General features: G+C 48.9%; 1 protein-coding gene and 1 long non-coding RNA gene across 12 annotated transcripts in view; one reads left to right on the forward strand and one right to left on the reverse strand.

Moving 5' to 3' along the window:
• Positions 1 to 1,929: 1,929 nt before the first annotated feature.
• On the reverse strand, positions 1,930 to 11,876 carry LOC144337939 (uncharacterized). Its single transcript, XR_013411590.1, has 2 exons — positions 11,743 to 11,876; positions 1,930 to 5,055 (listed from the first exon to the last, which is right to left on the reverse strand). It is a non-coding gene; the product is annotated as an uncharacterized LOC144337939 (long non-coding RNA).
• The window catches only part of NOD2 (nucleotide binding oligomerization domain containing 2), a 39,239-nt gene continuing 19,687 nt past the window's right edge, over positions 7,401 to 26,952 (forward strand). For 6 of the 11 annotated variants that reach the window (XR_013411587.1, XR_013411588.1, XM_077985629.1 and 3 more), the window contains exons 1-4: positions 11,028 to 11,215; positions 13,380 to 13,846; positions 22,053 to 22,158; positions 24,749 to 26,564. Coding sequence is in view for 9 of the 11 variants with exons in the window: in XM_077985629.1 (XP_077841755.1) it covers positions 11,131 to 11,215; positions 13,380 to 13,846; positions 22,053 to 22,158; positions 24,749 to 26,564 (2,474 nt within the window). In the remaining 2 variants the exon portion in view is untranslated. Of the gene's footprint in view, positions 7,514 to 10,844; positions 11,216 to 13,379; positions 13,847 to 22,052; positions 22,159 to 24,748; positions 26,565 to 26,952 lie in introns of those variants that run through there. The other 5 variants (XM_015126107.3, XM_077985632.1, XM_077985633.1 and 2 more) reach the window with 2 other exon arrangements.

A 26,952-nucleotide genomic window follows, 5' to 3' on the forward strand; every position in this document is an offset into this window, starting at 1 on the left:
AAGCTTGGGGCTAGAATGGCAGGGCTTGAGAACAGAGGGGTGATTCTAGAAGCAATATGGTGGAAGGGAAGGAGAGAGAGGAGGCACAGCAAGGAGTCTCAGGAGGAGGCTTAGGCAGAGGAGCTGGATTGTGTTTTTTGGGTGTCTGACCTTCCTGCCCCGTGTACTGATGAGCCTGGAACTGGGTTAGGACCTGAGGTGGGGAAGTGACAACATGCTGGGTCTGTTCTTGAGGTGGGAATGGGGCAACCTCAGAGGCTGCCCAAGAGATGCAGGCATGTCGGGTTCCCAGGCTGGAGGCTGCTCTGTGGAGAGCTGCCTGCTCCAATGTGTCCTCTCAAAGCATTGTCCCTCTGTCAATAAGTCACCCATGGATAGGGCGCAGTGGCTCATGCCTGTAATCCTAGCACTTTGGGAGGCTAAGGCAGGCAGATCACCTGAAGTCAAAGGTTTGAGACCAGTCCGGCCAACATGCTGAAACCTTGTCTCTACTAAAAATACAAAAATTAGCCGGGCGTGGTGGCACATGCCTGTAGTCCCAGCTACTTGGGAGGCTGAGACAGGAATCGTTTGAGCCCAGGGGGCGGAGGTTGCAGTGAGCCGAGATGGCGCCACTGCACTTCAGCCTGGGGGATAGAATGAGACTCCCCCCACCCCCCCCAGAAAAAAAGTCACTCTGCAAACAGACTTGGGCCGAGCACTGGGCCAGAGGCTGAGGTCCAGCAACAAGGAAGTGGCAAGGAAGGGATACCCTGAACCCTCAGAGACTCATGGTCTGGTGAAACACAGGACGGACACATGGAACTTGGGCCAACAGTGGAGGACCGTCTTGGCTGATGGCCAGCAGGAGGACAGGCAGGCTGATCTTTGCAACTGAGAGGACTGGGAGAGCCCATAGGGACTGTGGGGTCTGGAGAGCTTCCTTGCAGGAGGTGGGCATGGAAGGTCCAAATAAAAGTGGGTAGAGAAGGACGTGGACTTGACTCACAGTCCCACCATTCCATATCTGGGTCATCTTAGGAAATTCATGAACCTCTTGAAACCTCTGTTTCTTCATCTCAAAGATGGGGATGAGGAATGGAACCTATTCCATAGAGGTGTTGTGAGGGTACAGGGCGTGGCATATGGCAAGTGTTCAATAACATATTTATACTGTGGAGTACTCACTGTTTACCAGGCATCAAGTCCTAGTGTATGCATCCCTCATGACAAGATCTAAGTGGACTGTCATCCCCACTTAACTGTGAGGGAGACTGAGGTCAAGAGAAGTGAAATGACTGGCCAAGAGCATACAGCTGCTAAGGGGCAGGGCTGGGATTCAAATCCAGGTTCTCTGGGGCCAGAGTCCTTGCAGTTGCCACCTGTTGCCTCTGCCTGGGGCACAGAGTGAGCAGAAGCTCAGAGGTGGGAGTACTAAGAGCTGTGGGAAGTTGGTGGAGCTGGGGGTGCAGAGACGGGGGAGGCAAAGGCATTCCTGTCTTCATCCTTTTGGGCCAGCTTGTGGAAGGGTTTGGACTTCGGTGAGTGGGCAGGCTGCTTGGAGCAGAGGACCACCAGCGCAGAGACTGCAGCCCAGCATGAGGTCGGGTAACCACCACTGCCAGCAGCAGCAGCAGCCGGTCATGGGCTCAGCTCCTACCATCCAGGCCTGCTGATGGGGGCAGTCCTCACTCCTGGGGGAAGTGCTCAGGCACAGGCAGCTTCCCCGCCTCGGAGAATTTTAAATAACACAACCCAAGGATTTCTCTCCTCTGAGGCCCAGGGTATCCTGGAGGCATTTTCCCTCCGCCCCTTCTGAGTACTTCTTGGCTGGTGCCCAGGTCAGAGCACTCAAGGACCAAAATGTTCCCAGGGCATCCCAATTGCCTGTCTCGGCAGAGGGTCCTGCACACAGGGAGTTTTTAATCAATGTCCCTTAACTCATTGGAAAGTTTTAAAAAATTATTATTAAACAAGTCAATCATGCTTATTAGGAAATACAGGTTAGCACAGAAGAGTTTTAAAAGTCCATTTACAATCTGATCCTAACTTGTCTTTTAGATGTTTCAATGCATATATTCACACATATCTTTTACAGAATTTTTGTATAAAGTGTGAGGTAGTAGTCCAAATTCATTTCTTTTGCACGTGGATATTTAGTTTTCCCAGCACCATTTGTTAAAGAGATCATTTTTCCCCCTTAAATTATCTTGGCATCCTTGTTAAAAAACAACCTACTTTTTAAATTTAGCCTTATATTCTTTCTACACAAAGCATTTGGCAGCCCAACTGTTTTTCATTGAGATATAATTCACATACCATAAAACTCACCCTTTTAAGGTGTGTAATTCACTGGTTTTTAGTCCATTCACAAGGTTGTATAACCATCACCATGATCTAATTCCGGAATATTTTCATCATGCCAAAAAACCGAAACCAAACAAAACAAAAAGCAAACCTCACACCCACTAGCAGTCACTCCTCATTCCTCCCTCCTACCAGTTCCTGGCAACCATAAATCTACTTTCTGTCTTCACGGGTTTGCCTATTCTGGACATTGCATGTAAATGGACTTATACAATGTATGTCATTTTGTAACTTGCTTCTTTCACTTAGCATGTTTTCAAGGTTCATTTATGTTGTAGCATTTATCAGTGCTTTGTTGTTTTTTCACAACTGAATAATATTCCATTGCACAGATAGATCACATTTTCTTTATCCATTCATCAGCCAAGGGACATTTAGGTTGCTTCCACTGTTTCCTCTTATGAATAATGCTGCTATGAATGTTTGTGTACAGCGTATATATGCTTCAATTCTGTTGAGTATACCTAGGAGTAGAATTGCTGGATCATATGGTAACTCCATGTTTAACTTTATGAAGAATCAACAAATTATTTTCCACAGTGGCTTCACCATTTTACACTGTGACCACCAATGTATGAGGCTTCCAATTTCTTCACATTCTTTCCACACTTGTTTTCTGTCCTTTGGACTAAGGGCACCTTTGTGAGTGTAAAGTGGTATCTCATGGTGGCTTTGATTCACATTTCCCTAACAATTAATGATGTTGAGCATCTTTTCTTGTGCTTGTTGGCTACTTACGTATGTTCTCTGAACATTTTCAAATGCTTTGCTCATTTACAAAGTTGTGTCAGTCTTTTTTTACTGAGTTTCAGAAGTCCTTTATATATTCAGGATATGAGTTGTGACTATTTTCTCCCATTCCATTAGTTGTGTTTTTACTTTCTTGATCGTGCCTTTCAAAGCACAAAAGGTTGGAATTTTGATAAAGTCTAATTCATCTACTTTTTTCTTTGGTCATTTGTGCTTTAGATGTCAAATCTGAGAAATCATTGCTTCATCCAAGGTCACAAAGATTTTCACCTTTGTTTTCTTCTAAGATTTTTATATTTTAAATCTTGCATTTGGGACTTTGATCCATTTTGGGTTAATTTTTGTATAAGGCCTGAGGGAGGAGTCCAAATTCAGTTCTTTTGCATGTGGATATCTAGTTTTCCCAGCACCATTTGTTAAAAAGACCATTTTTTCCTCTTGAATTATCTTGGCATCCTTGTTAAAAAAAAGTCTGCTTTTTAAATTTAGCCTTGTATATTCTAGGCATTTTTCTATCTGATAAACATACTTATAGCATCTTTAAAAAATAAATATCTGTAGAAATACGACAAGCATAAAGGGAAATGTAAATATCATGTGTTTAACTTGGTCAGTTTCACAATGTATTTGCATCAATGCAACCACTATTCAGAGTAAAAATAGGAGATTACTGGCACCCTAGAAGTCCCCTTCACCCCTCCCTTAGTCACTACCTCCAACTTTCTCCCCAGTGATATAGCCTCTATCTTGGCTCCTACCACTGTAACGCAGTTTTGCCTGCTTTTGAACTTTATAGAAACGATACCATTCTGTATGTATGTTTTTGCACTCAGCCTCTTTCACCCAACATTATGTCTGTAAGGCTGCAGTTCTCGTGGGGGTACAGTGGTTCATTTATTTTCATTGGTTATTAGAATCACAGCATTATTTTTAGTATATTCACTTAACAAAGATTTTATTGCATGCCAGATCCTGTTCTAGGCCTTGGGAGAAGGCAAGGAACAAGGCAAAAAGTCCCTGTTCCCTTGGAGCTCATGCTCTTTTGGGTGAGAGACCGACAACAAAGGCAATAAATACGTGGAATATATAATGTGTTGTGTGCAGATAAGTGCTATGGAGAAAAATACAAAGTAAAGCAGGAGAAGGGACTGGGGGGTGTTGCAGCTGTACACAGAATAGTTAGGGAAGGCCTTGCTGAGAAAGTCATATGGAAGCAAAGACCCAAAGGAGAGGAAGGAGGGAGCCATGTAAATTTCTAAAGAAAGAGCATTCCAGGCACAGCAAAGGCAAAGGCCTGAGTGTAACTGCAGGCTTGGCATATTTGAGGAACAGCCAGGAGATCAGTGTGGCTGGAGCAGAGTAAGAGGAGAGTGTAAGGAGCGGGGCAGAGAGGGTGCCAGGGGCCAAACAGCAATTGAAAGGACCTTGGCTTTTACTTTGGGACGGGGAGTCATCAACAGGAGTTTCAGCAGAGGAGTGATATAATTTGACTTCAAACAAAAAACAAGCAAAAAACTCACTCTGGCTGTTGGACTGAAGAAGGGCTGTAGTTGGAGGCGTGGAGAGTGGCCAGGAGCTCCTGCTATCACCGAGGTGAGAGATGATGGAGATGTGGACCCAGGTGGTAATGGTGCATATGGAAAAGTTGGGCTGCATCTTGGAAATATTTGAAGGCCAAGTTGAAAAATTTGCTCCCAAATTGGATAGTGGGGTTGAGAGAAGATGGGTCGGGTTGAGTGTTCTAGGTTCAGATGTTCCGTCAGTTTTCTTAATTACTTTTCTGTTACTGGGCATTAGGGAGATTTCCAGCTTCTCACTGCTTTAGGCAAGATGGTGGTGAATATCCTCGTAGATGGATCTGTGCACTGCCCAGAATGAGTTTTCTAGGGTAGATTCAGTCCTTCTAATGCAGCATTTTCCAATGTTGGCTGACTGTGCACCACCTGTACAGGTATTTACCTGAAAGCGGTGGGGGGTAGCGGTTACAGCATTAATTTGTGTCAGAGGCCTGGGGCAAATCCCATCTTTGGGGCAAATCCCCATCTCTGATGCCAGAGGAAAGGGGGCATCTTGAGTCTGGGGAGGCCCCTCGCAGGAGTGAGAAGTCCTGAGGAGCCCGGGCTCAGGTCTCAGAGAGGTCACTCTTTTTTGAGTTCCTCCCTCTCTGTGGGACTCAGTTTCCCCATCTTCACCCTGCCAGTGAGTGGGTGGGTGTAAGTGAGCGAGTCTGCCTGGAGGATCCTACTGCTGCTCTCTGCACCTCTTAGGGGTATCTCCTGCCTCTTCCTTCTCCCTTGGTGGGTGTGAGATCCAAGTTCAAATTTGTACCTCAGTTTCTGCATCTATAAGTTAGAGGCAATAATAGTCAATACCCTAGAGGTGGAAGTAACTGAGTTACTGTATGTAAAGATTAGCACTTGGTAAGCACTTTCTAGATGCCAGTTATTTTCATTAGTTTAAAAAATTGACTTCACATTTTTTTAAAAAAACAAATATAAGAGTTTTAAAAGGGGCATTTATATTAACACGTTAAATGGAAAACCGGTGTCATCGGCTCCAGAGAACAGAAGAATGTAAAATAAAATTGTTTAATGGAAACAAAAACAATGCTATTAAAGTTAATTAGATAGTTTCAGAGCCAAGTAGCCTAGGCAGTGCTAGAGAGGTACTCCAGCCCTATTAGTACAAAACTGAGAAACAAACTCCATTCAACAAAAACAGAAAAATTAAAAGGAAAATGAAAAAAAGAAGCTTCAATGACCAGTCCACTCTTACCTAATGTGTAACACTCTGGAAAAGCTTTCCTAGTTTTGGCTGTGTGTGTGTGTGTATGTGTGTTGGGAAGTGGTGTGTGTCGGGAAACGAGGTGTGTGTGTAGGTAAGCGATGTGTGTGTGTGTTGGGAAATGAGGTATGTGTGTGTTGGGAAGTGGGGTGTGTGTATATTGGGGAGCATGTTTGTGTGTTGGGAAGCGGTGTGTGTGGGGTGTGTGTGTGTTGGGAAAGCAGGGTGCGTGTGTTGGGAAGTGTGTGTGTGTGTGTACACGCGAGTGTTGGGAAACAGGGTGTGTGTGTTGAGGGAAGCGAGGGGTGTGTGTGTGTATTGGGAAGCAGGTTTGTGTGTGGGGGGAGGCAGGGCGTGTGTGTGTGTGTATGTGAGTATTGGGAAGCAGGGTGTGTGTGTTGGGGGAAGCAGGGCGTGTGTGTGTTGGGAAGGGGTGTGTGTGTGTGTTGGGAAGCGGTGTGTGTGTTGGGAAGTGGTGTGTGGGGGGTGTGTGGTGTGTGTGTGTTGGGAAGCGGTGTGTGTGGGCTGTGTGTGTGTTGGGAAAGCAGGGTGTGTGGTGTGTGTGTGTTGGGAAGTGGGGTGTGTGTATATTGGGGAGCATGTTTGTGTGTTGGGAAGCGGTGTGTGTGTTGGGAAGTGGTGTGTGGGGGGTGTGTGGTGTGTGTGTGTTGGGAAGCGGTGTGTGTGGGCTGTGTGTGTGTTGGGAAAGCAGGGTGTGTGGTGTGTGTGTGTTGGGAAGTGGGGTGTGTGTATATTGGGGAGCATGTTTGTGTGTTGGGAAGCGGTGTGTGTGTGTGTTGGGAAGCGGTGTGTGTGTTGGGAAGTGGTGTGTGGGGGGTGTGGGGTGTGTGTGTGTTGGGAAAGCAGGGTGTGTGGTGTGTGTGTGTTGGGAAGTGGAGTGTGTGTGTGTGTGCACGTGTGTGTTGGGAAGCGGTGTGTGTGTTGGGAAAGCAGGGTGCGTGTGTTGGGAAGTGTGTGTGTGTGTGTACGCGAGTGTTGGGAAACAGGGTATGTGTGTTGGGGGAAGCGAGGGGTGTGTGTGTGTATTGGGAAGCATGTTTGTGTGTGGGGGGGAAGCAGGGCGTGTGTGTGTGTGTATGAGTGTTGGGAAGCAGGGTGTGTGTGTTGGGGGAAGCAGGGTGTATGTGTGTGTGTTGGGAAGCGGTGTGTGTGTGGTGTGTGTGTGTGCGTGTGTGTTGGGAAGCGGTGTGTGGTGTGTGTGTGTTGGGAAGCGGTGTGGGGTGTGTGTGTGTGTGTGTGTGTGTGTGTGTGTGTGTGTGTGTTGGGAAGCGGGTTGTTCCGACGACTCCCCGGTTCCCTCCTGGTTGAAACGTGGCCCAGAAAGAGAGGCACACTGGCCAGGGCACACAGCCAGGGCCGTCCAGCCCCGCAGGCAGCCCCGGTCCTGCCCTGTCCCAGGTGAGCGTGGCCAGTCCTGGAGCTGGCCCTGCGGGGCTGCGGGGCCACGGGACAGGAGCCGGTGCTGCGGTCCGGGCAGAGCAGGGGCGGGGTCCGGGCGGGGGCGGAGCCGAGCGCCCGCGCAACCGGAGCCGCAGCCCGAGCGGGAGCCGGAGCCGGGGCCGGGAGTCGTGGCCCGGAGCGGGCCTTGGAGTCGGCGCCCAGGTGGCTCGCGGTGAGTGATGTGCCCAGCGCCTGGGGGTGGGCTAAGGGGAGACTGTGGGCGCCGAGGGTCCCGTCCCCGTGACTTGAACACTTGGCTTCCGAGCCGTCCTGGCCGCAGGGCTTGGGCAAGGGTTGCCTCGGTTTCTCCTAGGAGAGTCCCGGGGTGTAGGTGGGAAGTGAGACGGAAAGGGGGCATCTCGAGGTGGGGGAGGTCCCCGGCAGGAGTGAGCAGTCCTGAGGAGCCTGGGCTTCAGGTCTCAGAGGGGGCAACTCTTTTGGTTTCCTTCCTCTCTGTGGGACTCAGTTTCCCATCTTCACCCTGCCAGAGAGTGGGTGGGTGTAAGTGGGCGAGTCTGCCTGGAGGATCCTACTGCTGCTCTCCGCACCTCTTAGGGGAATCTCCTGCCTCCTGCTTCTCCCTTGTTGGGTGTGAGATCAAAGTTTAAATCCATCCCTTCCCAGACAGCCCACATCAGGACCCGCGAGGCCACATCTCCTGTCTGTTTGCTCTCCTCTGCTTCTCAAGTTGATGGAGCAGCCATCTGGTCCTGCTTTCATCCCAACACACTGAAAAGCCCTCCACCTCAATCCCCCTGGGGAGGGCCTCCTGAAGCTGCATGAGGGCTGGGGGCTGGACCCCTGCTTCTGACTTCGCTCTTTCTGAGCCCTTCCTGCCATGGCCTTGGTTTCCCCATGGGCTGTGACCTGGCCTCCTCCAGGGTCCTTGTTCTACAGAGGGGAAACACCTGCCCTGTCACCCTCCTCTAACCCTTTAGTGAAGAAGACCAGAGTGACATCCCCACCACCTGTACTTGCCTGACCCGATCACTCAGCCATGAGGCTGCTGGGGCCCCTGAGTTTGTTGGCCACTCAAGGCTCCTTTACCTCTCTGCACCCTGGGATCTGAGGCTGGAAGCATCCTCATCCAGCCCACCTCCCTCCTACCCATCGCAGAACCCCTCTGTGACACATGCCCAGTGGTGGGGAGCTTGCTACTGGTGAGGTGGCTTTTCAGTGTCTTGCAGCTCTTGTTTTCTTTAGCTAAAATCTATGGCTTGCAGATTCTACACCTTGGTTCCACCTCTGTCTCCCGGAGCCACGCAGAGCACGTCCATTCTTTCATTCATTCCGGCGATCATCATTCATGCACTGGATGAGACACAAGACAGAGCAATAGGAAAACCAGACAAAACTCCCTGCCCTCATGGAGTGCACATTCTAGAAAGGAATGGACAGCAATGAAATAAGTAAATACACGGCATGGCAGGTGGTGGGAAGTGCTATGAGTAAAACAAAACTGGGAAGCAGGATGGGGTGCTGGGGCTGGGTATTGCATTGTATATAGCACAGCCAGGGAAGGCTTCCCCAAGACCAGGAGAGCTGGGCAAAGTCATAAGGAGTTGAGGGGTGAGCCACGTGAGTATCTGGGGGGCTGGGAGGCTTTGGTTTTCACTCTGAGCATGATGGGAGCACTGGTTTGGAACAGAGGAGTCCCCTGCTCTGACTTGGGGTCTGGCAGGCCCACCTCGCTGTGGGGTGGAGAATGGGTCGTGGGGAGTGAGGTAAGGGCAGAAGGAGAGCCTGGTGAGAGGATCATTGCTGTCATTCTGGGGAGAGACCATGGTGGCTTGCACCATGGCCCAGAGGTAGTTAAAATAATAATTTAAAAAACAAGACATTCAGATTTGAGATATATTTCAAAGGCTGTGTCGATAGGATTTGGGGTGTAAGAGAAAGGTAGAGTCAAATATGATTCTGAGGTTTTGGCTCGAGCTTCTGGAGGTTTGAAGCTGCCATGAACTGAAATGGGAGTTGCTTAGGGGAGATTGAGAGTTTGGTTTTGTGCTTGTGGAGTCTGAGCTGTCCATTAGGCATCAATGATGAGTAAGCAGTTGGGAAAAGTTAAGGGCGGAGGTTGGAGTTGGAAATAAAACTTTGGGCATTATCACCATATAGCTGGTATTTAAAGCCACAAGAGCAGGTGGTCTCATCTAGGGAGGGAGTGATATGGAGAAGAGAAGGGGTGCTGAGGCCCCCAGTGTTAGGAACCAGCCAAGAAGACAGAAAGAGTGAAAATCAGAGAGTTGGGGTGCCCTGGAGGAAATGAGGAAAATGCCCCAAAGAGGAAGGAGGGAACAAATATGACCAATGCCCCTGGCAGAGCAAGCAGGCTGAGGGCTGAGGATTGAGCAACGGGAGGTCACTGGTGACAGTTTCACTGGAGCTGGATGGGGAACTTGAGGGTGAGGGAGGGGATGGGAGGACTTGGGGACAGCAGTACAGGCAATAGACAAGGGGGTCTGCTATAAAGGGGAGCAGATAAATGGGATTGGAGCCAAATGAAGAAGGTGGGTGTCAAGAGAGGGCTTTACCTTTACAATGGAGAATATAGTGCATTGTGCACTGGTGGGGGGAATTGGTCTCTTAGGAAGAGAAGTTCAGTGCCGGGGAGGGAGAATGCAGGATGGCTGGGGGAGGGTGGGGGCGCTTGGCCCCAGCAGAGACCCGGGATACTTGGGAAGTTGCGCTTCCCTGGGCTTCCCTTCCTCTCCTGTCTGCAAGGGGTCAGTGGGCTGAGATTTCAGCACTTAAGCAAAGCATTTGCTCTTGGCCCCAGAGAAACCAGGTTGGCTGTGGTCTCAGGAAGGAAGGAGCTGTCCAGGCTCAGACCTGGGCCTGGGTTTCAGGGAGGGCCCTTGTGGGTCGCTCCTTGACCCTCTCTTTCAGCAAGGAAGTGCTCCTTTCTCTACATGGGCCTCACCTTGGGGAGGACAATGGTGTCTTTGAAGTTGTAGTAACTGAAGTAGAGATCAAAAGGCAATGCAGATAGACTAATAGATTTTGCCTGAAGAGGGGAAGCCCGATCAGGTAATAAAGGGGTAAGAGGAAGGATGTGAAGGACAATTTTTAGGAAACAGATAATGAGTGAATATTTTTTCTGTCTCTTTCCCAAGTTAAACTGAAGCAGGAGAAACTGAAGCTAGCTAGACATAATGAATAAATTCCCAAGCTGGTGAGCTTCCTGAGCTGGTTAGTGAGGACAGCACTAAGGCCAGGCCCTCCTCTCCGGATGTTTAATATGAGACAGGACAATGCCTGCTCAGAGACAGGGGACTGGCTGAATTGGCCCTCAGGATTCTCTTTGCTCTGAGGTTTCTGGAAGAAGGCCAGGGCAGAGGTGCGGTGATGCAGCTGCTGGGAGGACAGAGCTCCGAGTCACGTGACTTGGGCGGCCCTCCCCTTCCTGGTGCCCACAGAAGCCCGACGTCACTAGCCGGGGTGTGTATGGCTCACACGTAGGCCAGGCTGCCCTAGGCTTGGTGTGCTAGGGAGGGGCCCCTACTTACTTGTGGCCTGTCCCCTCGTGAATGTGTCTCATGTCCCCAGTGGGGTTTTTCAGGGAGGGTCATGGTCTCCAGGATGCACAAGGCTTTGTGCTAGAATTGCCTGGAATTACCTAGTTCTGGAAGGCTGGTTGGCCAACTCTGGCCTCTGGCTTTTCCTTTGGGAATTTCCCTTGAAGGTGGGGTTGGTAGACAGATCCAGGCTCACCAGTCCTGTGCCGCTGGGCTTTTGGTGTTTTGCACAAGGCCCACCCACAGATGCCATGCCTGCTCCCCAAGCCTAATGGGCTTTGATGGGGGAAGAGGGGGTGGTCCAGTCTCTCCCGATGAGGAGGAAAGAGCAAGTGTCCTCCTTGGACATTTTCTGGGTAAGAGGAGCAGGCATTGTCCTGTCTCAGCTTGACTCTCAGCCTTCTTTCATCCCTGGCTGCGCGCATGCTCCCAGGCCTGGGGTGAGATGGGGAGTGCTGACTGTGGCTCTGGGCTGTTTTCTGGGGAGAGTGGGTGGGTGGTTATTTTCCCCAGGACCCTGGCAGGGGTGATGGTGGGGGCTGCTGTCGCGTCCTTGGCTGATGTTTCCACAGCTGAGAACCACTCCAGGGCCAAGCCCAGAGCTTATTCTACCCCCTTTTGGTCCTCTCTTCCCCCGTCCCCCGCCACCCCACCCTCTTGGCTCCTCTGCTTAGAGGTGAGCACGGGGAGGAGACCTCCTTGGCCTGAGAGAACTACCTTAGTTCCTGGATTCCAGTGGCCTGTGCAGGGGGGGGACACTCTCTCTCCCAAGCAGCCAGACACACACATAACCTCATTGCCTCCGTTTCCCCATCTGACCAGCACAGGGCCTCCTGTGCCCCAGCAGCGTTCTGAGAGATTGGAGGTTTTTCCTTTTGCTTACCTTGGCTGCCGTATGAGGATGGTTACAGTGTTCCTCCCACCCCCAGCCCAGGGGATATTTGATTCATGAACATTTCCACGGTGTCTCTGCGGGGGACAGTGCCGTGCCAGGCTCAGGGATGCTAGGACGAGTAAGACCCAGGCTTCCACGTGACCCAGGCAGGGAGAGAGACACATAAACAACCATCAGCAAAGAGGCAAAATCCCCAGGCCGCTTGGCGTCTACTCCCTCGAGTGGCTGGGAATGTCCCTGATTTATAAAAAGAAGCCGACGGCTCTCTTTGTTGTCCATGCCTACACCCTTTCACTTTCGTTTCTTCGAGGCACTGCACCAGCCCTTGTCCACAGACCCCACGACAATCGCAGAACTAACCATGCTGAGAGATTTTCTCAGCTGCTCAGAGATCCTCCCAGGGCTTGAAGCTCCTGGAGGGTTACTTGCCCTCAAATTCCCAGAACCCACAGCAGGTGGCTAACGGTAGCAGCAGCAGCAGTCTGTGCACGGTGGTTTCGAGGGCGTGGGAGGGAGGTGAGGGCCCTAGGGCAAGTGTGTGGGGGAAGTGTTGATGGGGGACAAGGCACGAGAACGCTTGGAAACAACTTAGTTTGCACCGTAATTTTTCACTTAGCCTAGGATAGGACCTTTAGAACAATACTCTGAGTGTACCCCTTGGAGTAGCAGTGTGCAAAACACACAGCAAGGGCTTGGGGCCCCCGTGGGGAACCCAAATGTAAGAGTTAGAGACATGCATTCTGGAGTTGCACACGGCTTGTGTTGAAATCCTGACTCTGCCTGTCTAGCTGTGACATGTCGTACAAATCGCTGAGCCTCTCGGTGCCTCAGTGTCTTCCTCTGTAAAATGGGCAGATCATAGGCACTACTTCAGAGTGGCTGGGAGGGTTCAGTGAATTCACGCAGGAGAGCACTTAGAATGGCGCCTGGTGTGTTGTTTATGCTTAATTAATATTAGCCATTACTGAAACTGCTGTAGCGTGAATCCGGCCAGTGTGGAGCCCCTCTCACCCTGCTTTGAAGAGAATGAATTCCCTGACTGCTCGGAAGATCTCTCTTTCTCTCTCTCTACTTTTTACATTTTTATTATTATTTTTTTGAGACAGGGTCTTGCTCTGTTGCCCAGGCTGGAGTGCAGCCTGCAACCTCTGCCTCCCGGGTTCAAGTGATTCTCCTACCTCAGCCTCCTGAGTAGCTGGGATTACAGGTGCCCACACCACGCCTGGCTAATTTTTGTATTTTTAGTAGAGAAAGGGTTTTACCGTGTTGGCCAGGCTGGTCTGGAACTCCTGATCTCAAGTGACCTTGGGAGATCTCTTGCTCCTCATATTACCTCAAGCCTTTTTAAATGTTTTAAGCCGGAGACCAAGCATGGATGTGGGAGTTAGGGGTCTTGATTTAATTCTTGGTTGCTTCAAACTCTCTGTGGGACCTTGAGGTGTTTCTTGCCTTCTCTGGGTCTCAATTTTCACATCTGTATGGTGGGGAGCTTGGATTGGGTAATGTCTGAGGCTAGAACCATGGCCAACTCGGGTTCTGCTGGGGCTGACTTGCCCTGGCCTTCCCCAGCCACCCCGCGTCTGGCTTCTGGAGAAGTCCTGCACTGACCTTGTTCTCCTCCCCAGGTTGTGAAATGTGCTCGCAGGAGGCTTTTCAGGCACAGAGGAGTCAGCTGGTGGAGCTGCTGGTCTCAGGGTCCCTGGAGGGCTTCGAGAGTGTCCTGGACTGGCTGCTGTCCTGGGAGGTCCTCTCCTGGGAAGACTACGAGGGCATCCACCTCCTGGGCCAGCCTCTCTCCCACTTGGCCAGGCGCCTCCTGGACACCGTCTGGAATAAGGGTACTTGGGCCTGTCAGAAACTTGTCGCTGCTGCCCAGGAAGCCCAGGCCGACAGCCAATCCCCCAAGCTGCATGGCTGCTGGGACCCCCACTCGCTCCACCCAGCCCAAGACCTGCAGAGTCACCGGCCAGCCATTGTCAGGAGGCTCCACAGCCATGTGGAGGGCGTGCTGGACCTGGCACGAGAGCGGGGTTTCGTCAGCCAGTACGAATGTGACGAAATCAGGCTGCCAATCTTCACACCGTCCCAGAGGGTGAGGCACTCCTGCATACATCACAGAGTTCCCAGGAAAGGGGTGCTTAGTCACCAAGACTGATTTGTCCTCATGAAGTCAGCCTGTGGGGTAACTTGGTCTGTGGGATTTCCCCTAAAAAGGTAGCCAGGCAGGTAAAATTTGCTCTTGACTCTTGGCAGGCAACATACAACTTTCTTTCCTTCTTTCTTTTTCCCTCCCCTCCCCTCTCCTCCCCTCCCCTCTCCTCCCTTCCCCTCTCCTCCCCTCCCCTCCCCTCTCCTCCCCTCCCCTCCCCTCCCCTCCCTTCCCCTCTCCTCCCCTCCCCTTCCCTCTCCTCCCCTCCCCTCCCCTCCCCTTCCCTCTCCTCCCCTCCCCTCCCCTCCCCTCCCCTCCCCTCTCCTCCCCTCCCCTCCCCTCCCCTCCCCTCCCCTCTCCTCCCCTCCTCTCCCCTCTCCTCCCCTCCTCTCCTCTTCCTTCCCTTCCCTTCTTTTCCTTTTTGAAGTCTCACTCTGTTACCCAGGCTAGAATGCAGTGGCACAATCATAGCTCACTGTAGCCTTGAATTCCTGCACTCATGATCTTCTGGTCTCTGAGTAGCTGGGACTATGGGTGCTGTACCACCATGCACAGCTTTTTTTTTTTTTTTTTTTTCTTTTAGAGATGGGCTGTTGCTATGTTGCCCAGGCTGGTCTCCAGCTCCTGGTTTTAAGCAATCCTCCCGCCTTGGCCTCCCAAACGGTTGGGATTGCAGGCATGAACCGCTTTGCCTGGCCAACATACCACTTCTGCCGAGAGGAAGTGTGTGGTGGCCAGGGGCTCAGATTCTGAAGCCAGAATGGTGCAGGCTCAAGGTCAACCCTGTGTGATCTCAGGCTTCCCTGTGGAGCCTCTCCAGCCGAAGTCTCTCTTGTTTCAGTTTCCTCATCTATAAAACAATGGTAATAGTCAAATGGTGCCTATCCTATAAGGCTCTTGGGAGGATTCAGTGAGTTAAATTGAGTAATGCTTAGGATAGTGGCTATTACCACTGGCTGCTATTGATTATTTCTGTTATGAGTGATACTCTGTACTTGTACACTTTTGTTTCTGTCTGTTTTAAATTAACAGCACAACAGATCATAACATTGTAGTATGTTGAATCTCTATTTTATAATTAACGTGGCATATTATATACTAATATAGCTTAAATGTTTATGTAGGATTTCTGATATGAAATTGCATTAGATCATAGATGTTCAGAGTTGGGATATAACTGCCCCAAGAAGGTAATGACTCAACAGAGACCAGAAGGTCAGAGAAATGACCACTGAATATTTTTGAAACTCTTTTGTTTTCTTCCAAACAGTGATTCTTAGGGCTCCTGAGAGGCAGACGGAACACTCACTAACATTCCACTTTATAAATCAGGAAACTGAGACCAAGTAAAGTAGTTTGAATAAGCTCACAATAGTTAATGAGAGGGCCAATGCTGGACCAGCTGGCCAACATTGGTCATTGGCTTATTCATCCATCATTCATTTATTCATTCATTTATTCAGCCAGAATCTACTAGGTGCTTCATACATATTTGCTTAAAGTTTGTTGTCTTCATAGAGCTTTGCACATAGTAGGTACTCCATAAATATTTGTGGATGAAATAAATGAGTTATTGAATGAATGATTGAATTAGAATGACACTGCAGTATTAAATTGGGCTGGATTGGGGAACATTTTAGTTTTTATTTTTGTCTGTTTTCCAAAAATGTATGTGGTGTTCATGTGAGTCTGGGTAACCCTAGGTTGAGACTGATGAAATAAACGAATTTGTCTTCAAGGCTGCACTAAAGCTGGCTCACGTGGCTAGGTATTTACAGAGCAGACGTGGTGCAGTCCTCTCTGATTAGTTACACGTACAGAAGATATATTCATTATTGGACTGACCTTAGTTTCTCTTATAATTTATTAGGGGAATTGAATCAACCCGTCTGAGAAGTTACAAGATTGTGTCTTGTCATCTTTAAAAGTTCAGCAATGTGGTCTGGTACAGATGGTCTGAGGGGTTTGGAGAAGGTAGCCTAGATCCCTAGGGCCCAGAGAAGACAGGATATGAGCAGAGGAAGTACCTCCGAATTGGTGAAGAAAAGAAATGGGATAACTCATGGGTGAAAGAAGAAATCGTGATGGAAATCAGAAAATATTCAGAACCAAAAAATAATGAGAATATTATTTATCAAAATCTATCAGATACAGCTACAGCAGAACATAGGGGGAAATTTACAACCTTAGATGCCTAGATTAGGAAAGAAGAAAGGCATTTATTTATTTATTTGAGATGGGGATCTCACTATGTCATCCAGGCTGCTGGAGTGCGGTGGCACGATCATAAATCACTGAAGTCTCGAACTTCTGGGCTGAAGTGATCCTCCTGCCTCAGCCTTCCAAGCAGGTGGGACACAGGCTGGCACCACCATACTAGGCTAAATTTTTTTTTTTTTTGTAGATACGGGGTCTTGCTATGTTGCCCAGACTGGTCTCAAACTCCTGGGCTCAAGTAACCCTCCTCCCTTGGCTTCCCAAAGTGCTGGGATTACAGGCATGAGCCACTGTGCCCATCTAAGGCTGGATTTTAATGAGCTAAGAATTCATCTTAAGAAAGGGCTAAATAGACAGCAAAAGCAAGCATTGAAGGCTGGGACTGAGCTGAGTGGGTAGCAGGGATAGGGGGCAACAGATCTGAGGATACTAGGAGATTTTGAAGGGATTGCATTGTCTGAGGTTCAAGCCTTTAGAATCCAGCTCTTTCTGAGCCCCCTTTGAGCTCTGACATTCTGTGACTCTGATTTGGTAGCCTTCCCTTAGTGGCCTTTCTGATTTTATCTGGATGGTGCTTGTGGTATATCCAACCAACATGTCTTCCCAAATGGCCTTTTAATTTCCTATGAAGAAGTAGTTGTCATTGATTGCAGGTTAGGGACAGAAAATGCCGTGGAATGAAACAAAATGCAAGTTAAAGAACTAAATTCCAAAAATAGCCATTGCTACTACTGACTGAGTGAATGCCTACTGTGTGCCAGGCACTGTACCCAGTCCATTCCCTGTATTGTTTTATTTAAGCCCCACAAGGGTGTAGTGTGACTACACTGTTTTTTAACAATGAAGAAACTGCCCAAATCGCCCATCTGGGAAGTGGCCCAGCTAGAATTTGAATCCAGGCCTGTTTTCCTCCAGAGCTTGTGCTATTCTCTGTCTGTCATAAAATGTGGGGGCTTTGTGTGGTAAACTTGCTCAGTTGGGCATAGCAGTTGTTAGGAAACCTGAGGCTGGTAACACCAGCTGTAATACCAGCTGTCCGTCTGACTCATGCAACTGTTAAAGTTGATAGGGCTGAGGTGTCAGACTGAGCTCTGAATTGCCTGATTCCTATAACAATATTAACTTAAACATTTTTAAATTGGGAAATGCACCATGCATACAGAAAAGTGTGTATATTTCATATGTATGGTGTAAACTGCTCCCATCACCCAGGTTAAAAAACAGGACATTGTCAGTACCTGGGGCCTTCTTTAATTGCAACTACTAGAGGTAAACACTGGTAAAAATGCAACTACTAGAGGTAAACACTGGTAAAAAAAAATGATTTGTGTAAATCATTTCTTTGCTTTCTTTAATGTTTTAGCATCTTTTAAAATAAATCCCCAAACAATGTATTGTTCTATTTTGAAAAACTGAGTAGCAAGCCAAAAATAACTGTGTAAAGAAAGGTCACTTAAATTAGGCTGGGTGTGGTGGCTCATGCCTTTAATCCCAGTACTTTGGGAGGTCGAGGGAGGCAGATCACGAGATCAGGAGATCAAGACTATCCTGGCCAACATGGAGAAACCCCATCTCTACTAAAAATACAAAAACGTAGGCAGGCATGGAGGCATGTACCTGAAGTCCCAGCTACTCAGGAGGCTGAGGCAGGAGAATCACTTGAACCCGGGAGGCAGAGGTTGCAGTGAGCCGAGATCACACCACTGCACTCTAGCCTGGGCGACAGAGCAAGACTCTGTCTCAAAAAAAGAAAGGTCACTATTACCTTTTCTTAGATGAAGGTTCCCAAGGCAGGGAAAGTTAAGTGGAGTCCCAGGAACTTGGTCTGGTCCCTGGGAATTTATAAGGACCTCTTCTGGGAAGTTAGTAGGCAATGTCATGAATGAGTCTGGGGAAATATTGGGCTCATTGCAACTGGAGGGTCTGGTACGGCTGATGTGAATTAGGTGCTGTCCAGAGGAAAATGTCCAGAGGTAGCAGGCTGCTTTGTACAGTCAGTGGTAAACTTGCCAAAGGCTATTCTAGTCTAGGAATAGGCCAAGGCTAAGCACTTCTGTGGAGTAAAATGAATGTCCTCAGCTGACTGAGGCAGCAGGAGTCAAAAAGAAATTATATTAGTTCATGGTGAAGAAAAGTCAAACATAGATAAAGGTTAAGGTCAGGCTTGCCTGGACATCTAGGAGATAACTGCCCTCAACAAGTCTGAGTCTTGAGTCACTACTCCATTCTGTCTGAACTGGTGGCCGTCTACTTATAGTATACAGCCGTCAACCTGAGATTTCCCTACATAGTCTTCCTGAGTTGGTCTCCTATATCCTGAATCCTGTGGCCTCTTCTTTCCTGGTTTACTCCATTTTGCTAGACCATATCCTCCAGTCAATTCCTTATAATGAAAGTATGAAAGTTAAAATTTCTGAGCTCTTACATTTCTGAAAGTTCCTTCATACTGGATTGATAGTTTAGCTGGGTATAAAAATTCTGGGCTGGCCATCATTTTCCTTCAGAATTTTGATTGCATTATTCAATTATCATCTCTTTTCAATATTGCTTCTAAGAATTCCAAAACCATTTTTTTTTTTTTCTTTTTGAGACAGGGTCTCACTCTGCCACATAGGCTGGAGTGCAGGTAGTGTGATCTTGGCTCATTGCAACCTCCACCTCCTGGGGTTAAGAGATTCTTCTTCCTCAGCCTCCTGAGTAGCAGGGATTACAGGCACTCATCACCACATCCAGCTAATTTTTATATTTTTAGTAGAGATGGGGTTTTGCTATGTTGACCAGACTGGTCTTGAACTCCTAACCTCAGGTGATCTGCCCATTTTGGCCTCCCAAAGTGCTGGGATTAAAGGCGTGACCCACCACACCCAGCCTCCAAAACCATTTTAAAACTCTTTCTGGAAGCTTGTAAAATTTTCTTTTAGTCCCCAGCATTTTAAAATTTCAATGATGTGCCTTGGTGTTCTTCCGTTGTGTTGGTCACCCAAGAGGTACTTTGAATCTGGAAACTTCTGTCTTTATGTTTTGGGAAATGTTCTTGATTAGTTTATAGGTGATTTCTTCCTCTCCATTTTATCTCTTCTCTTTTTATGAAACTACTATTACTTCAATGTTAGAACTCCTTGACCGCTCATTTAATTTTCTTCTATTTTCCATCTCTGTGTCTTTTTGATCTACTTTTCTATGATAGTCACAACTCTATCTTTAAACTCTTGAATTTTTCATTTTTGATGTCATGATTTTAGTGTGCAAGAGGTAGGTTTGACTGTTTCTTTTTTGTAGTATCTTACTCTTGTTTTATGGATGCAACATCTTCTTTGACTTAAGGATCATAAGATAGGTGGGTTCTTTGTTTGTTTGTTTGACTGTTTTTGACCCTATGTAAACCTTTTCTACAAGTAGCTTTCCCCTTCCTCCCTTGTTTGGCTTCTATCTCCCACATTAGATGCTTTCTGTGAGCTCATGATACTCCTTGGTTTTCTTTCTCAAGACTAACAGGTAGGACTTTAAAACTTGTTGAGCACGTGGGTGAAACTTGTCTACCATGAATTTCACTGTAGACATTTTGGGAAATGACAGTGTTTATATCTTTAGATCTTGCCTCCTGGGTTAATCAAGTTGTCTGAGTAGACCACAGACTTTTGCCTGGGGATAAACCAGAAATGTGTTTCAGAAAACACTTTGATTCAGTCCTCCTTGTTTTAGTCATTTCCTCCAGTTCCGGAGGTCCCTCATGCTGATCATTCCAGAGCCCTTTACAGATTCTAGGATACACACTGCATGGTTTTCAACTTTCTCATTTTGACATTAAGATTTGACTTTCAGGAGTCTCCCCAGTCCATTACCATTTGTTCATTCAGCAAGTCCTTGAGCACCCGATTTGTGCCAGACACTCTTCTAGGTGTTGGGGATACCTCAGTGAACAAAATAGACAAAAATCTTTGTCCTGGAAATACGCACACTCCAGTAAGGGGAGAGGGACAATAAGCCAAAGGAAGGAAATTACAGAGTGTGCTAGAAGGTGATAAGTGCTGTAGAAAGTAAGTAAAATGGGTTTGGGAGTTGAGAGTTTGGGAAGGGGATAAATGATGGCAATTTTAAATAGAGTAGTCAGAGTTCTCACTTAGAAGGTGAAATTCGAGTAAAGACTTGAAGGAGGACAGTGAATTAGCCACATGGATGGCTGGAGGAAGGCTTCCAAGCTGAGGGGACAGCCAGAGCCAAGGCCCAGAGGCAGGAGCATGCCTGGTAGTTTTAGGAAACGAGGCCAGGATGCTGAGTGGAGTAATAGGGGGCATGAAAGGAGAAACTTGGGTCCACATGGTTCTAGACAGGTATTTTTGTCTGTTTTGGGCCCTGAAGTTTACTGTTGGACTTGGACTCTTATTCTGAGGAAATAGGGATGTTATTGGGACGTTCGTACAGGAGCGATGTGACCTGAGTTTTGTTTGTAACGGATTAGACTCTGTCTGTGGCATTAAGGCTAGGCTGTGGGGGCAGGAACAGAAGCAGGGGGACCAATTTTGTGGCCTGTGCAGCTTTCTAGGTGAGCAGGGATTGTGGGTTGGAGGAGGATGGTATAGAGGAGGTGACAGGAAGTGGCAGGGCTCTCTAGCTGTGTGTCTGGTATGTAGACACTGGCCACAGATGGCATTTGAGCACTAGAGACCCGGCTGGTCCACATGGAATTTCCATAAGCACATAATACACACCAGATTTCAAAGACTTAATATGAAAGAAAGAATGAAAAATACCTTGCTATTTCTTTTCTTTTCTTTCCTTTTTTTTTTTTTTTTTTTTGAGACCCAGGCTCGCTCTGTCACCCAGGCTGGAGTGCAGTGGTGTGATCTGGGCTCACTGCAATCTCTGCCTGCCAGGTTCAAGTGATTCTCCTGCCTCAGTCTCCTGAGTACCTGGGACTACAGGCACATGCCACCACACTTGGCTAATTTTTTGTATTTTTAGTGGTGATGGAGTTTCACCACGTTGTCCAGGCTACTCTGGAACTCCTGACCTCAGGGGATCCGCCTGCCTTGGCCTCCCAAAGTGCTGGAATTACAGGCGTGAGCCACCAGGCTCGGCCATATTTTGCTATTTTCTACATGGATTACATGTTGCAATGGTAATGTTTGGACTATTGTGGGTTAAATAGAATATATGATTAAAGTGAATTCATCTATTTCTTTTAACTTTAAAACATATGTCTGTTAGAGGATTTGAAATTCCACATGCGGCTTGCATTTGTGCCCTGCATTTTATTTCTGTTGGACGGTGCTCTTTGGGACATGCTTTGAAGGTGGAGTCAACAGGATTTGACAGATTACAGAGGAGAGACTTCGAGGGTGATTCCACGACTTCGGGGCTGAGCACCTGGAAGAATGGGGTTAATATTAGCCAAGATGAGGAAGGCTGTTGGTTTGGCAGGTGTGTGGGCAGGTTAGGAGTTTAGTTTTGAATATGTTGGAGGTGTTTATGAAACTTTTAAGTGGAAATGGAAACTAGGCAGTTGGATGCGTAAGTCCAGGGTTCAGGGGGACAGTTCAGGCTGGAGATGAAGATGTGGGAGTCTGAGCAGAGATTGTATTCAAATATTCAATCCATGAGACTTGACGAAATCACTTCTCTTCCAAATGGTGTACAGCCTACAGAATCATTTTCCCTATCTTTGTAGGTTTATGTCTTCATGTTGTTTCATTTATTTTTCAGTTATTCACTGTTTCAGTGAGTTTTGGGTAGGAGCCAGATTGGATGCGTGTGTCCAATTCACCATCCAACACTATTAACGACTTGAAACTTCTGTGGTTGTTCGGTTGCTTTTCTGACCTTTTATTCTGGACGGAAGAGAGATGCTTATGAAGTTGTAGTAATCAGTAAGCCTTCCCACACTGCTCCATCAGCCTTCCTGGAGGAACAATGTCTTCTGTCTTTCCCGTAGGCAAGAAGGCTGCTCGATCTTGCCACAGTGAAAGCGAATGGATTGGCCGCCTTCCTTCTACAACATGTTCAGGAATTACCAGTCCCGTTGGCCCTGCCTTTGGAAGGTAGGTATATGTTCTCAGTTAATCAGAAAGGGAAGGGCAGTCAGTGCAGATCCATGGTTAAGAGTAGAACACACCTCGGTTAGCGTCCCATATGCTGGCAGTGTAGCCTCCATGTGACTCAGTTTCCTTGTTTTAAGGCTACCACCACCCCCTATCTCATTGCAATTTTAGGAGGATTAAAAGGACAAAAGCGTGTGATGTTAGCTATTAGCTTTCATTATCTCCCACACAGTACACTGACAATTGGAGCTACCATATGCTGAAGGCTAACTAAAGGTGTTACTTACCATCCAAACTCTCGTTATCTGTACCAAAAAGATACGGACACGCGTTTTGAGTTAGGGCTGGTACCTCTTGATCTCTGAAATTTAGCAGCTCACAATCGGAAACTCAAGAACCAAGTGGATCTGGAGACTCTGGTATCCCTCAGTGCCCAGGGTCACCACCCAAACTCAGGAACAGGAGGAGCTTGGACAGCACCTCTTGAACATACCAGGCATCCTGCCGGGTGCTTTATGGACAATGTCTACCCTTTGCAACAACCCTGAGAAGTAGGTGGTGGTTTTTTCACCTTATAGATGTGGAAACTGGGCAGGGAGGTTAAGTGACAAGGGAGGGGGAGATGGGTCTGATTGTAAATTGTCCCCACCTACACTTTCTCTTTTCTTGGGAGAAGAAATGTCAGTTGTAAAGAGAGGGTGCAAAAGTCTGGCACTCTTTAGGGCTTGTTCCTATACCACTGTAGGGAAAGCTCATTGGCACTGAAGCTCCCTGAGCTGTGCGTGGTGCTGGCAGTTGGGTCTATCACCCTGGGCCCTGCCCTGTGGGCAGCAAGCAAACCTGTGGGAGGGGTGGCTGTAAGTCTGTGCCTGGCACTCGCGAGTGCACTGTCCCGTCAAAGAACGGGATCTAAACATCAGTGCACCACAGGGGGGTTGAGCAGCATGGAGCGCGGGGCCTGGTTTGGCCCTTGGTTGAGGTTTGCCGTTGATATCATCAAGCACAGCTGGTCGCTGTAAGACCAGGCCAGGGTGCAGGATTCCCCACACTTCTAAAGGTGTGTTTATTTCTCTATAAAATGACATTTTCTTTTTTTCCGGAGAATTTTAGTATCATTGGTGATGGCTGGAAAGCCTGCATTGGAAATCAGGTCGGAAGAGGAAGATATATATCTGATATGTATTGGAGAGGAAGATATTTACCTTATGGTCTAAGTTCAGGGATCCTGGTGTATTCAGAGGGCAGAAAGCTCAGCAATAATCATCAACTCTGGGAACAACAGAGGTGACGTAAACACAGGGCGTCCCCTTTGTGTGACTGCAGATAGTCGTCAGTGAGCTCAGAGCTCTCTGAAAATTACTTGTTAGTTTTTGGGTTGAAAATAAGTGGGCCAGTGTTTGGTTGGGGGCAGTGAGGCTGTGATGGCGGGGGACCGTGCTGAGTTCCTACCAGCCGGGGACTCTAAACCAGCACTTCCCCGTTTCCTGAAAGGGGAACTAAACCCTGACACAGGAAATGGCTCACTCGCATTGCTTTCAGGATGAGAAAGGAAGAGCAGTAGCCTTCCAAACACACCCTGTGCATGAAAACTCTCCCTGCATGGGGTGCATGGGGAGGATGAGGAAGTGGAGGCAGGATCACAGACTCTCATTCTAGTGCTCAGCTGGGGCACCCTGGTGACCCCGAGGCCTTCTATTGCTAGGCCCACCCAGATCAATCAGGCTCATCTCCCCATCTCGAAGTTTAACTTTATCACATCTGCAGAGTTCCTTTTGCCACATAAGGTAACATATTCACAGGTTCTGAGGATCGGGACACGGACATCTTCGAGGGTCTATTGTTGTGCCTACTATAGCCATGAATAATAATGATAATAAGCACCATTTTTTGAGAGTTTGCCATGTCAGATATTCTTTTAAACTCTATTTTATCTCACTGCCTCCTGAAACAATCCTTCCAGGTGTATATTGTCCCCATTTTTACAGATGAGAGAACTGAGGCCCAGAAAGGCTAAATGGCTTGCCCAAGTGTGTGGTGGACGCAGGTTTTCACGCTCCGGTGTGTCAGACTTCAGAGACTGGGCTCCTGAGCCCTGAAGCCCTTTGTTCCCCTTAGAAAAAGTTAACTGAGAGTGAATGGTGAAGGGATTTATCCAAAGCCACCTGGCCATTATGGCAGGACAGATATCAGAATACAGGTCTTCTGATCCCAGCCTAGAGCCCCTTCCCATCATCTACAACTCCTCCTGGTGTGAGTAATGATAACGGCAGTCACTGATGTCTTTGGACTTACTTTGTGTTGAGCACTGTGCTGAGCACTTGACATACGTCATCTTAGTTGATCCGTGTAAAAAGTCTGTAAGGTAGAGATCAACATTTCTCCCACCTTACAGAGGTGGAAACTGACCGTTAGGAAGTTTCCTTGATTGTCCTCAAAGTCCACAGCTTGTGAATGGAGGAGCCAGGATGGGCGCTTGCTGGCTGTCCTATCCCTTCAGTTATGTCAGCTTCCCCCACAGCAGCCCACTGTCTGATTAGGTCCCCTCTTCACCATGGTGCCACCTTCATCTGCCTCTTCTTCTGCCTTCCAGCTGCCACATGCAGGAAGTACATGGCCAAGCTGAGGACCACGGTGTCTGCTCAGGCTCGCTTCCTCAGCACCTATGATGGGGCAGAGACGCTCTGCCTGGAGGACATATACACAGAGAATGGCCTGGAGGTCTGGGCAGACGTGGGCATGGCTGGACCCCCGCAGAAGAGCCCGGCCACCCTGGGCCTGGAGGAGCTCTTCAGCACCCGCAGCCACCTCAACGACGATGCAGACACCGTGCTGGTGGTCGGTGAGGCGGGCAGCGGCAAGAGCACGCTCCTGCAGCGGCTCCACTTGCTGTGGGCTGCAGGGCGAGACTTCCAGGAATTTCTCTTTGTCTTCCCATTCAGCTGCCGGCAGCTGCAGTGCGTGGCCAAACCACTCTCCGTGCGGACACTACTCTTTGAGCACTGCTGTTGGCCTGATGTTGATCAAGAGGACATCTTCCAGTTCCTCCTTGACCACCCTGACCGTGTCCTGTTAACCTTTGATGGCTTTGATGAGTTCAAGTTCAGGTTCACGGATCATGAGCGTCACTGCTCCCCGACCGACCCCACCTCTGTCCAGACCCTGCTCTTCAACCTTCTGCAGGGCAACCTGCTGAAGAATGCCCGAAAGGTGATGACCAGCCGTCCAGCCGCTGTGTCAGCATTCCTCAGGAAGTACATCCGCACCGAGTTCAACCTCAAGGGCTTCTCTGAACAGGGCATCGAGCTGTACTTGAGGAAGCGCCATCGTGAGCCTGGGGTGGCGGACCGCCTCATCCGCCTGCTCCAAGGGACCTCAGCCCTGCACGGTTTGTGCCACCTTCCTGTCTTCTCGTGGATGGTGTCCAAATGCCACCAGGAACTGTTGCTGCAGGAGGGGGTGTCCCCAAAGACCACTACAGATATGTACCTGCTGATCCTGCAGCATTTTCTGCTGCATGCCACCTCCCCAGACTCAGCCTCCCAGGGTCTGGGACCCAGTCTTCTTCGGGGCCGTCTCCCCACCCTTCTGCACCTGGGCAGACTAGCCCTGTGGGGCCTGGGCATGTGCTGCTACGTGTTCTCAGCCCAGCAGCTCCAGGCAGCACAGGTCAGCCCTGATGACATTTCTCTTGGCTTCCTGGTGCGTGCCAAAGGTGTCATGCCAGGGAGTACGGCGCCCCTGGAATTCCTGCACATCACTTTCCAGTGCTTCTTTGCTGCATTCTACCTGGCATTCAGTGCTGATGTGTCACCAGCTTTGCTCAGACACCTCTTCAATTGTGGCAGGCCCGGCAACTCACCGATGGCCAGGCTCCTGCCCACGCTGTGCATCCAGGGCTCAGAGGGAAAGGACGGCAGCGTGGCAGCTTTGCTGCAGAAGGCCGAGCCGCACAACCTTCAGATCACGGCAGCCTTCCTGGCGGGGCTGTTGTCCCGGGAGCACTGGGACCTGCTGGCCGAGTGCCAGGCATCTGAGAAGGCCCTGCTCCGGCGCCAGGCCTGTGCCCGCTGGTGTCTGGCCCGCAGCCTCCGCAAGCACTTCCACTCCATCCCGCCAGCTGCGCCGGGTGAGGCCAAGAGCATGCACGCCATGCCCGGGTTCATCTGGCTTATCCGGAGCCTATACGAGATGCAGGAGGAGCGGCTAGCACGGAAGGCTGCACGTGGCCTGAATGTCGGGCACCTCAAGTTGACATTTTGCAGTGTGGGCCCCGCGGAGTGTGCTGCCCTGGCCTTTGTGCTGCGGCACCTCAGGCAGCCCGTGGCCCTGCAGCTGGACTACAACTCTGTGGGTGACATTGGCGTGGAGCAGCTGCTGCCTTGCCTTGGTGTCTGCAAGGCTCTGTAGTGAGTGTTACTGGGCATTGCTATTCAGGCATGGAGAAGCATCATCAAGGCTAAGCGTGGGAGCACCGAGCTGGGATCTAGAAATCTGGGCCCAGCTTCACCTTTGCCACCCTTCTTTGCACCCTTGTCCAGATCCCTTCCCTTCTGGGTCTTAATTTCAATATGTGGTGATGACAGCCATACTTTATTGACTGGCCTATGTGCTGGGTCTGGTGCTACTCTTTCCGGAATGACCTCATCTAATCTCTACAACTACCCAGGGCTGTAGGCAGGAATGTTATTATCTCCAGTATCCTTGACTTGAGGCTCAGAGGAGTGAAGTAAATTGTCCAGGGTCACACAGGAAATGGCAGAGTTGAGGTTCACAAATCACATCTTTCTGATAACA

This window comes from Macaca mulatta, chromosome 20 (genome assembly GCF_049350105.2).
Source record: "Macaca mulatta isolate MMU2019108-1 chromosome 20, T2T-MMU8v2.0, whole genome shotgun sequence".
NCBI classification, from domain to species: Eukaryota; Metazoa; Chordata; class Mammalia; order Primates; family Cercopithecidae; genus Macaca; species Macaca mulatta.